The sequence below is a fragment of the Phaethon lepturus genome, unplaced genomic scaffold (genome assembly GCF_000687285.1).
Source record: "Phaethon lepturus isolate BGI_N335 unplaced genomic scaffold, ASM68728v1 scaffold951, whole genome shotgun sequence".
NCBI classification, from domain to species: domain Eukaryota; kingdom Metazoa; phylum Chordata; class Aves; order Phaethontiformes; family Phaethontidae; genus Phaethon; species Phaethon lepturus.
In genome coordinates, this window is record NW_010515380.1 from 135,029 (window position 1) to 146,968 (window position 11,940).

General features: G+C 41.4%; 1 protein-coding gene across 2 annotated transcripts in view; it reads left to right on the plus strand.

Moving 5' to 3' along the window:
- The window catches only part of STARD13 (StAR-related lipid transfer (START) domain containing 13), a 121,641-nt gene extending 110,341 nt beyond the window's left edge, over window positions 1–11,300 (plus strand). For both annotated transcript variants that reach the window (XM_010295739.1, XM_010295740.1), the window contains exons 8-14: window positions 278–476; window positions 3,628–3,835; window positions 4,751–4,865; window positions 5,440–5,661; window positions 7,268–7,485; window positions 10,649–10,825; window positions 11,183–11,300. In XM_010295739.1, coding sequence (XP_010294041.1) covers window positions 278–476; window positions 3,628–3,835; window positions 4,751–4,865; window positions 5,440–5,661; window positions 7,268–7,485; window positions 10,649–10,825; window positions 11,183–11,300 — 1,257 coding nt within the window. The remainder of the gene's footprint in view (window positions 1–277; window positions 477–3,627; window positions 3,836–4,750; window positions 4,866–5,439; window positions 5,662–7,267; window positions 7,486–10,648; window positions 10,826–11,182) is intronic.
- Window positions 11,301–11,940: the final 640 nt, after the last annotated feature.

Here is an 11,940-nt window from a genome sequence, read left to right on the forward strand (position 1 = left end):
GAAACCACATGCACTCTGAACTCTCCTTCTAGGATAGAACACAGAGCAGCAGCATTATTAACTCTTACAGTCCTGCTGTGAGAGCATGCACTTGCCTACAAGACTTGTGGGCAAGCCATGACCATCACATTTGCATGTTTACCTTGTTCTTGCCTAGAGTAAAATATGCAACCCAAGCTTTGGTCATGGTTCAAGTCCCTTGTAATAGATTTTTTTTTTTAATATAGATATATATTCTTTAAGTAACATCTTCTTTTCACCTCATTCACGCTTTTAGGTGGGTCTGTTTCGAAAATCTGGAGTGAAATCCCGAATCCAGGCCCTACGTCAGATGAATGAGAGCTCCCCAGAAAACGTCAGCTATGAAGACCAGTCAGCATATGATGTGGCAGACATGGTAAAGCAATTTTTCAGGGACTTGCCGGAACCTCTCCTCACAAGTAAGCTAGGAGAGACTTTTCTACACATCTACCAATGTAAGTTGAAATATTTTTATTATTATAAACAATTAGAAAATATTATATGTTATGTTATAATATATTGCAAATAATTTTGGTATATTAACACTGGGTGGGATTTTTTCTGCTCACCTTTGAGATGTATTAAAGAACCTCTCTGCCCTCAAAATCTTTCTAAGAGATTTTGGAGACTGAGATTTTTGGAACACCCTAAAAGTTTCAATGCCAAAATACTAGCAATTTTAATGGAAAGACAGCATTCAAATCTTGGGAAGCTTTGAAAATATCAGCCTCACAATCAGAAAGAAGCCAGAAGGACAGGCTGCCATGGACATAAAAAGCACAAAAACTCACTTTTTTTGTCAGGTTTCTTTAAACTGTGGGTCTATTTAACGCAGACATCTCAATACAAGTGAGTCTTCTGGGCATGGAGAAGTGGTACTTGACCATGAGAATGTGTGCCTGTGCAGTCCCCTTTCTTGCTGTGACTTTTGATTATTTGCTTTTTTATTATAGTCAATAATACAATATAGTACATGCAAAAAACAAACTGCCTTCATTTAGATCCTCAGCTTTTATGTAAAGATCTCATAGAGAAAGAAAAAAAAATGAGGATTTCTTCTTTTCATTTCAGCATAAGCAGTCTTCAGCAAAATCTGAGACTCAAATGCATCAGAATGGTGAAAATCCCTGTAAATCAGGAATTGACTGTGTATCTCTTCTCCAGACTGAGGGAAAAATAAACAATGAAGAAAACACTGAAAAGCCAGAGGAATTAGTGTATTTTCCTGACAATGTCCATTATGAAGGCCAGTCAGCCGGTGCTCCGGCAGATACAGGAAAGCATTCCCAGCCAGCCTAAGACAAATAATTGGAAGCACTAAAGAGAAGTGTGTCTAGTCTTTTCACTTGCAGACATTTCAGCTGCCAAAACAATAGAAAGCCATTTTTAAACATTTTTAATCCCAGTGCTAAAGAATCTAAGCTACTTCCGTTGCCTCCTTTACTGTAAAAATCTGTCTGTGGTGCACAGTCACTAATACATTTAACATCATAGTGTCTGTAGCTGGTAGAGAAATGCTGTGATCCTGCATGTGAGAGACAGCATCACAAATAAATTTAGTGGATTTGGTCATGCATGATGTCTTGGGACACAAGTGAACTGAAACAGTTGGTGCCTAGCCCTGGATCATCATTTCCCCCTCTTCTTTCCTGCTCACAAGTTGCAGGTCTTGTCTGCCTATGCACACATCAATGAGCTTGTTCAGAAAAGCAACAGAAATTCTTGGTGCTAATAAAGTGGCAATCACAATTGTTTCCACAGTGAAGTGGCCGAGGAGAAGATTATCCACTAGAAGGACGTGTAGAACATGTCCTTAGATTATCCACTAGAAGGACATGTTCTACATGACCTTAGAAAAAAATCACCTTTAAACTATTGCTTGATGAAAATTTGTCCTATCTCGGCGCAGGAGAGACTGCGAGTAAACGACCCCTTGTCAAAGGAAGCGAGACACGGCGGATCTCGATGTCTTTGGCATTATTAGATCTGTAGCCAGAAGGACTCCCCACGTCTGAGTCGGGAGCCTGGCGTTAGGATTCACAACAGCCACAAGGCTGGATGGTGAAACGTTGCTACCAGCCGACAAAAATATGTAAAAAGGGGCACAGGCTGACTCTGTAACTCTACGTAGTACTGCAGTGGGAATTCTGAAGAACTCTTTACACTGATTGGGGGGGGGGAGGTTCTAGGAATTATTTTCTTGAACTGCACCAATACTTTAAAGGATTTCAGAGACACTTTAGGATGGGTCTGTTTAAACCAAGGTGGGAACAAGAAAAGATGGGCTCTGTAAACACTGGAGACCAACGTCTGGATTAAGAACAAGTAGCAGTGGGGTTTTTTCCATGTCACCAACAATAAATATATTTTTCTGTTTTAGACAATACTGACAAAACTTCTTTCACAGAAAGAAAAATGTTGCAAATTACTGGGATACCAATTGTATTTCATAATGTCTGCAATTAAATGCATCTGTAGCTGTGAGTTTTTCTTCCCCTTCATTCTGTTTAACAAATTACTAATGTGAAGCTAGGAAGAATTTTTCCTCTCTTACTGTATTGGCAAGGGATTTCTGATTTTCTGGGACTCACTAAAAATATATTTTTCTTATATCCAGGACCTTTTGCATATATCCAGCATGGCTTGATTTGCTGTAACACAGAGGATTTAGGATGAGATGATCAGTGTAGTAGTCTATATGGCATAGCATCGATGAAACTTTCTCCATTTCCCTAAAACTCTCAGTTGCCTAATGTTTACCTATGGCTTGAAGGGCTGGGCAGTCGTCTTCTCTATGCATCAGACCCACCGGTGCAACAGTACAGGTGAAGAAGTACCAGGAGGCCATGTGGGGAGAAAAGACACATTGCATAGATTTAGCAAAAGCTCCTCTGACTTCTCAGAAAGACCTGGCCTTGCTGTTTCTAGAAAATTGGAAGCATTGGGCTGTGTTCAGTTTGTCATTCATGTCTGAAAGCTTTTAGAATAAAGTGCTTGTACAAGGCTAGCAGGCAGAGCTTAAAAGCTGGCAGTTCCCTGTACTGTAAACCTACTTTTGTTCTTCTTCCATTCGATTATATAGAGCGTATGTAATACCCAAAGGAGGGCTGCAAGTCCAAACTGAGAAAACTTATGGTAGTTTTAGAAATGAATCTGTCTGAGATGCTATTTAAGCGTATCCATTACCTCTTTCATTAAACTCTTTTTATGGTTTAGGACACAAATGTAAGTATTTTCCCAAAGCTTCCCTAAGACTTTTGAACGGTCTTCCCAGGGGGCAAAAGAAACCTGAAAAATACCATTTAAAGATATGAGTACTGAGTACTGCTCTCCCTTCATAAACTTTAAATGAAGTTCAGTCTCTTTCTTGGGCAAGAGCCTTTCAAACAAGCAGAGAAAAGTCATACACTGGCTAGGCGAGCTGTGCTTGATGGAGGAGCAAATCCCATGGCCCTCCAACAAGCAGCCCGTCCCTGCCCCTTCATGCCCTGTCATCTGCCTCTTCAGAAAGCCATTCCCAGCATGTGAATGCTACCTCTATCGTGCTCCTGGCTCCTTGTCTGATCTTACATTTGACACCCCTGGACATCACTTGCTTTTCCTCAGACGTCCCCAAGGAGCAGCGGCTGCAGGCGGTGCAGGCAGCCATCATGCTGATGTCCGACGAGAACCGGGAGGTTTTGCAGACTCTGCTGTGCTTCCTGAGCGACGTCACCTCCGTGGAGGAGAATCAGATGACTCCTATGAACATAGCTGTTTGTTTGGCCCCTTCCCTCTTCCATCTCAATATAGTGAAGAAAGAAAGCTCACCAAGGTAGGATTCTTCCCAACACTATAAACAGTCCTATCCTTAATACAAAACGAAGCTTTTGGCATTTCTAAAGGTACACGGGATAACATTTTCCAAAGCATCTGCTTCCAGCACACATTACCCAGGGCATGGCTTCAGTGAGAGGGGAAAGCCCATGCTGCAGAGCCAGAAGCACACTTCAACATGCGTAGAAGATGTTTTCACAAGCTCAGCAGGCATTTCTGGCTGGCTGTTGTGAATATGCAGTGTTGGCTTTCCATGCGGAATTTCAATGGGGCACTAGTGGGTTTTGCATAGTGTTGGCTCCTGTGAAGGGAAGGGGCCTGATCTTGCTCTGGTTCAAGTAAAAGATTGAGCATGTTTTAAAGATTTTAATACGTAGATTTTTCAGTGAGTGTTTTTTCACTCTCTATTTTCTGGCTACATTCTGCCGCTTGGGAAACCGAGTTTATTTCGGCCGACGTTAAGATGGTGTGTAGTATGGTGAGTGTAAACTAAACAGGGCATAGACCCTGGTAAACATTAGTAGTCCCAACTTGACGTCCTTCCCAACTTTTTTTTTTGGTTCAGAATACACTGAGTTTCTTGGTCATGTGCCTGCATAACCAGTGTCTGAGCAAGTGCTTTAAGCAGTAACAACATAAACCACTGTACATCGTGTCTGTTAGAAATCCATTTCAAAATGTACAACATCTAATGCAGGACATGCATAACCTTTCCTGCTTTTACCTTTGTCTCGACAATATTTTCAGTAAAGATTTTTCCTTTAAAAAAGGCCCAACAGTCTGAGTAATCTTTGTGATAAATAAAAATTAAAGATAGGCTTTTCTCTCTGGTGTTCTGAACATCTTGCTGCTCTTTGCTTTCATATTAAAAAAAATCAGTTCTTTTTACCTGAGACACTGAATTCAATTACAGGGTAATACAGAAAAAATATGCAACAGGGAAGCCAGATCAGAAGGACCTCAGTGAAAATCTGGCAGCTACTCAGGGACTTGCTCACATGATAATGGAATGCAACAAACTTTTTGAGGTGAGTTGAGAGACTCAAACAGCATTATTCATGCAGCATTCTTTGAAGTATTTATGTTTATGCTTACATTTTCTGTCTTATATTAGCTCAGAAATTGATGGTGTCTCCCTTATTTGTAAATGTGCTCCATCTAAATTTTATTTATCTCATTTCTTTATGACTGTTCCCTTCTAACATTCAAAGATGCAACTATTAAAAATGCAGGGTAATTATTCTGTGGCAATTTTCAACCCAAATTACTGTATTAGGAAATTTTAGCCTAATTAAAATAAAAATCTGCTTATTTAACATTTCATTTTATTATAATGCTTTTAACGCCTCAATTAAAACTTATTCATTTCAAAAAGAAGAGCTGATACTCTTTATTTCTGTGCGCCATGCAATAAAGTTAAAATCACATACGGAAATGCAGTCATTCCTGCAGCAAAGACAGAAATAGGTATCCATGTTACAGATCATAGGCTCATTGCAGCTGGATGCTGCATGGTCCATCAGCCCAGAAACACATTGCCTTAAGGAAAAGTTCTCAGCAGGAGGTTTTCACTGGGTGTTTTCCTTCCCTTCTGTGGCACAGGTCCCACACGAGATGGTCACTCAGTCCCGAAACTCCTATGTCGACGCAGAAGTACATTCTCCCACCCTGGACGAGCTCGGGAAACAAGTGGATGAGGAAGGAGGGAACTATCAAATGTACCTGGAAAGTCTCATGCAGAATCTCCAGAAAGAAGCAAAAGAGAAATTCAAAGGATGGGTCACTTGCTCCAGTATAGAGAACACAGAACTCGCCTACAAAAAGGTGATTTGGGGAGACGTAGAAGCAGCAGTAAAGAAACCAAAGCAAAATACAGCCTGGCTATGGGACACCCTGACTTGTTGCATGGCTAAATACATACCCTTCTGTCTGGTGAGGCACACGATTGTTTTTTAAAAGTTGACTAAAAGCAGTTAAAAATGTAACGTAATAGTGACTGAAGTACGAGATTCCAGGAAAAGGCAGACAAAGCAAACTTGGGTCTCCAAAATGGATAAAGCAAGTGATACCGCAACAACGCAACCTGTTCAGGGCTGCTGGAAATGCAATGGCAAACAGAGGTCTGCAAACCAGTAGCAGCTAGCGGGAGGAGAGGATGGATTTGGGGTGGGTGACGCTAGTTAGGTAGGGGAAGGGCACTGGGAGGAGTGTGGGATGTGGGCAGGAAGGGGGCAAGAGGCAGAATCACTCCTATCTGGGAAAGCACAACCCCTCTTTTGGGGCAAAGAAATCACAATTACTCTGGTTTGTAGTCAGCTTCTGTGAGTGACCTCTCCAGGGAGGGACTGCAGGAGGTCGGGGAGGGAGTAACAGGGCTCAGGTGGGAGGTGGGAGAGGAGAGGGAGTGAGCAGGGGCACGCGCAGGTCTGGGGTGAAGGGTGTGGGAGACTACCGGGGGGACTGGGAGTCCCTGGGGCTCTGCAGGACGGCTGAGGAACTGAGAGCTTTGGGGAGACGGAATTATAACAACATAAAATAATTTAGGGTGGGAGGGGTGGAAGGTGGGTTTCTGGGGACACAGTCATGGGTCTGTGGGAGGTGCTGGAGGCTTCTGTAGCACTAGCATTGGTATGTGAGGATGCTAGGGTAGGGAGGGGTTAGAAAAGCAGGGCTTGCAAGATCCAGTGCTTACAGTTAACTTGTTTGCTGCGTGAAATATGACCCCTGAAACCATGCAGAAAAGCTGTATGTGTGGAATTTAGGATATCCATCTTGTGCGTAGCCCAGCACTTTCCACTCACCTTATTGCATGCTGTGGAGGTGTAAAAAGTAACAGGAGCTGTGAGCTAGGAAGACTTAGTAAGCAGTTTGTGTTTTCCTTCTTTGAAAGGCATTTTCCCAACAACTCCCTTGCAGCTATTTTGAGGAGCAAACATCTGTGTCCTGATACATAACTGAGACAACGTATGTTCTACTCTTCCACCAATTAACCATGAGTGTTAATGGCCCCTCAGTCCCGGCTACTGCTTCAGATTGCCCAAGATGATAGCTTTATTTCAGTCCAGGGTTTCAGTCTCTCCTTCCCTCTGTTTTTACGTCTGCACACACGTATTCTTCATTACACTTAGGATGCTTGGCACTGAAAAAGCATCACACCAGCAACCACACAGGAACTCCACTGACACTATGGACTCTGGTCCAGATATACAATGGCGTGAGAGCAGAAGTAACGTATCACTTCAATTTTCCATCCAGCACTAGTATGCATGTGTTTCTACATAGAGTAGAGCAGCAACAATAGCAATAATAGTAATGATTATCAGGGAAATATGTGTTCTCTTAAGCTAAAGTCAGATACCTATTCAAGATTTTGTCCTCAGCTATCCTCTGCTGAACATAGGCATATAAGTCATGGAGGTTTATGTTCTAGGTTGGAGACGGGAACCCGCTAAGGCTTTGGAAAGCCTCGGTGGAAGTTGAAGCCCCCCCATCAGTTGTCCTGAACAGAGTGCTGAGAGAACGTCACCTCTGGGATGAAGATTTCTTGCAGTGGAAGGTGGTTGAGAGCCTGGACAAGCAGACAGAAGTTTACCAGTATGTTTTGAACAGCATGGCTCCTCATCCCGTCCGAGACTTTGTCGTTCTAAGGTAAGCTAAGGGCAGTTCTCCAGTATCTTTGCTTCCCGTGGGGCATACAAGGAAGGTCTGGTCTTATTTCAGCCTTTGCATTTGTATAATTGTGCTTTGAGAACTCTAATTCTGGACAGCAGTGTTGATTTCTCAAACTGAATTAAAGTTGTGCACCTAGAGCGTGCTGACCTTTTCTCTGATGTAATTTGTGCAGCACATACTCCTGAGGCCATAAATATAATTTCTTCCTTAGAACAGATGTCTGATAATAGCTGCTGTTCTCTCTTAGCTTTGTTTGTTGTCAAAACAGTGCAAATAAAACCCAATTGTTTTTTACACTGCTTTTGCTGTTCTCTGGGGAATGTTTGATGTTTAAGAGCCAAATGTTTAGTAGAGAAGATAGTGATGCTTTTAAGCTAAAGTTGTTATACGGTGTCTATATAAGTTGTTATTTTAGATTTGCAGTTGCAGTCTTTATAGACCAAGAAATGCTTATCCATAAAAATCCTAGTGTGGAAATGAACAGAAAGAGGCAGTAGATATTTATTCTGACTGTCTTCCAAGGGATGACATCTCTCAAATAAATGTATAGCTGTGTATCAATATTTCAAATTCAATCTCAGTTCTGCCATTGTCTATCTGCCTGTACAGAACAGAAAAAAAATTCCTCTTATGCACCTTCTGCCTTTGAAATCCTGGCCATTTGCTTCCTAAGAACTATTGTGGAACTGCTGACATATTTCACTTACAGGGTCAGTCCTATAGTTATTTGTTTCAGGATGATTTTGTGCATTCTCGTTCCTGGTCTCTGCTTTCTTTGATTGAAATGATGTGCCAGAGAAATACTAAGCAGTTTTGACAAAGGAAATAGTCAGTGAGTCAGAATTTTATTAGAGGGAATAAAGATTGAAGGGAAAAGATGAGCCAAATAAAATATAATTATAAAAGTACATCCTTTTTATGAACCTCAGTATTCTCTGGGAGAAGGATAACATGCAGATATTGTCGGTATAAGGGAAGAATTATTGGAACTCTTAGGAGAAGAATTAAAAAAAGTTTTCTGTAAGTTCTTTATAATGTTAAAACACCAGTTCTCCCATTACTCTATTTCCTTTGCCTTACCACAGTATACTGGGCTAAATTAGTTGTTTTATCATAATTATTATATATATATAAAATAATAACTATTTTATAATTAATTTTCTTATATAATATTATTGGCTTAAACCAGTGATAAATTTGGCCCTCCACGTAGCACCAAGAAGATTGTCTGGGAGCAGCGGGGAGGTGTCGATGGCCGTAATTCTGTCCTCTTATTTGCCACTTAGCTCACTATTAGGTTTCATGGTGGTTTATGTTCTTTAAAGACCTGCTGTGCAGTCACATCAGTTAAAGAAAAATCTTGCCATTGAGTTCTCATTCTTTTCACTAACCCAGGCAGAATGACCCCCAAGGACTGAAATACATATCATAAAACTGGTGGGTTTTTAAGGGCTGAAAATAGCCATCAGGCAGATCTGTCAGATTCTGTTGTTTGTCTCTCTTGATTTATATCATTAAGTCTAGAGCAAGGTTAGCCAGTGATATCGCAGTCAATTTGATACCTTATGATTGGTGGGAAGTGAACAGTGAAATTATAATTAACCTCTGGGGACATGAATAAATGTATTTTAACAGTCAGCAATTTTCTTCTTCCCAGTCAAACTTTTGGCTGTGAAAGGATAAACTTAGTTGTTCCGGGGTTCCCCCCACCACTGCCCCAATTCGACAGTCATAACAAGGGGATTAGGCTCCCTTGAGAAGACTCTAATGGTAAGAGGATAGGGGTGATGTTTCATATGCCTGGGATCTGACACAGCACACAGCTGCCCTGCACAGGCATTGCTTTTCATTAAAGATTCCTCCAATGTTTAGTGTTCACGGACTCTCACAGCATCTCTATGAGTTAGGTGCCATGCCCGTTTTTACTATTGTACGGTATTTAGAGAAGTACAGGAACTGGTCTAAATCCATTATTAACTGGGAAAAAGAATCGTAAGTCTTCTGCAGTCTCGGGGATATACAGCTTTCCACTTCACAAACGGCCCAAGTGCGTGCCACGTAGTTACCAGAATGATACGGTCACAGCTAAGCACTGTGCAGGCATTCAGAGTAGATGGTTCAGCATTTCACAGCAGATCTGAGGTGTGATTTCCTACTGTCCATGTTTTTCATCTACCAAGATAGCTCATAATTTTTATTAATGCACAGACACATTTAAAACCTTCTGAAGTCAGTATCTTCCTGCACTGTCTTGAGCAATAGCTCAATTTCATGTAAGAAAAATACAGAATGTTAACATTATCTGCTGAAGTCCAAACTTCAACAGTCCTTGAAAGCAGCTTACCTGCTAAAACACGATATTTCCCAAGGTAGCATAATCCCTGTCTCAGACAGGCCATGGCAACATGATGCACATTACACGGCACAGTGGGAATTTCTCATTTCTTCCCACAGCATAGGAAAAAGCATAGACATATCCCGTGAGATTCAAGGCAGACGAGAAAGATGTGAGACACCAGAATAAGTAGAAAATGCTTCCAGAACAAGAAAAAAAATGTTAAATATAAAAGTCTAGGTCTCCTGAACTTGGTGGAAAAGTTCTGCAGCGTGTAAGAGATGCTAGAAACTTGAGAAAGGGAAAAAATGAAAGGACATTTTGTTTTTAATTCCGATGCCCTTGAAACATGTTCCGGGAGTTTCAGAAGTCAGTGTGGGTAGTAGTGAGGATTTCTGCTGTGCTAAACTGTATTTGTTGTTCTGTAAGTCTGCATGGATGCAATGCAACGTTTCAACCTTCACTGGATGGCTTATGCTCACTTTATTTCCTTTCCAAAACTTCTGTCTGTCTGCAAAAGGCTGTATCGTGCCCTGTAATACATAACAGTTACAAAGTGCTCATGTGGAGAGGCAAAACTTCTCCACTTGGAGCCTGCAGCAACATAGATGGGTGGCCATTCCACATCAGACTCCCAGCTAGGGAACATGAAACTCCTCCAGGGACTGCTAGGACAGTCCGGTGGCATTGCAGGCAACAAGAAGCATAGGCAGACAAGTAAACTGTAACTTTAATTCTGGTTCTTACTCATGAGGCTGGAAGTTTCATTACTAAAGTGATTCCATCTTGAATGTGTTGCTGCAGGACATGGAGGACAGATTTGCCAAAGGGGATGTGCATGCTAGTTGCCATCTCCGTGGAGCATGAAGAGGCTCCTCTTATGGGAGCTGTGCGAGCCGTCGTGATGGACTCTCAGTACTTGATAGAGCCATGTGGCTCAGGAAAAGCCAGGCTAACCCACATCTGCAGAATTGACCTAAAGTAAGTATCCCACCTGCAAAAAGCAGGCCAAAAACCTCCACCTCAGGGAGGGGAGGTGTTGGGAACAGAGGACATGGTCAATGTAGCTTTGCTGCTTTGGAGTCTTCCTGCAGTCTTTTCTATCCACCAAGCTCATTTCTCTGCTCAGTGTCTACCACTGTTATGATGTGATCATAGAAATAAAATCTGCTTATTTGATTACTGCAAGGGAGAACTTCAGAGTATGCTTACAGTGACAAGTATTTGAAGTCCCCACCACCACCGTAGGCAGCGGGGAGTAGGAAGCATGGCAAGCCCATTCCTGCGGGGCATGTTTCTTATTTGAATTTCTCAATAATTCCCTTTCCATTTCTTCAGAGGACATTCCCCAGAGTGGTACAACAAAGGCTTTGGACATCTGTGTGCAGCAGAAGTTGCCAGGATCAGAAACTCATTTCAGCCTCTGATTGCCGAGGGACCAGAAACAAAAATCTGAGGAAGCGTTCCTGGGAGCGTGTAAGCGTAAATCAGGGTCTGGCAGGGAACAGGAATACTGAAAGCAAAAGATTTTATTTAAGCTGCATAAATCTGACCAGACCCAGATCTGTACAAAGCTGAAACAGGAATTTTATAGGAAAGTTCTTTTATTCTGGAGACTTTGCCTCCCCCCACCACATTCCTTCTGTATTAATTTCAATTATTGAAGTAAACATTTCTTCAGAGAGCTTTTATCATTATTACTTTCAAATGAGACTATTGCCATTACTTGTGTGTTACATAACCTGGTATTTAAAAGGCTTCTAAGAAGCATATTTTAATTGTAAATAAATTATGTACAGTATGTATATATCTATATTATATCTATATATATGTATATGTATAAATTAATTATTTTGTATATAACTCAGTGCAAATCACTTGTATCAGTTGGACCTGAAGTGAATCTGTCACTCGTTGCTTAGTGTGTTACTGCTACATAAGCTGTGTTTGCTATTATCACAGGGCCACCGGGCGTAATCTGTGTGATAACAGAAACGCCTGTTCTCAAATATGTTTCATGTTTGTGTATGCTGTGAGAAGGTACCTAGAAATAGATGTAGGAAGAATTAAAAGAACTAAGGAGGAGGGAAACTACT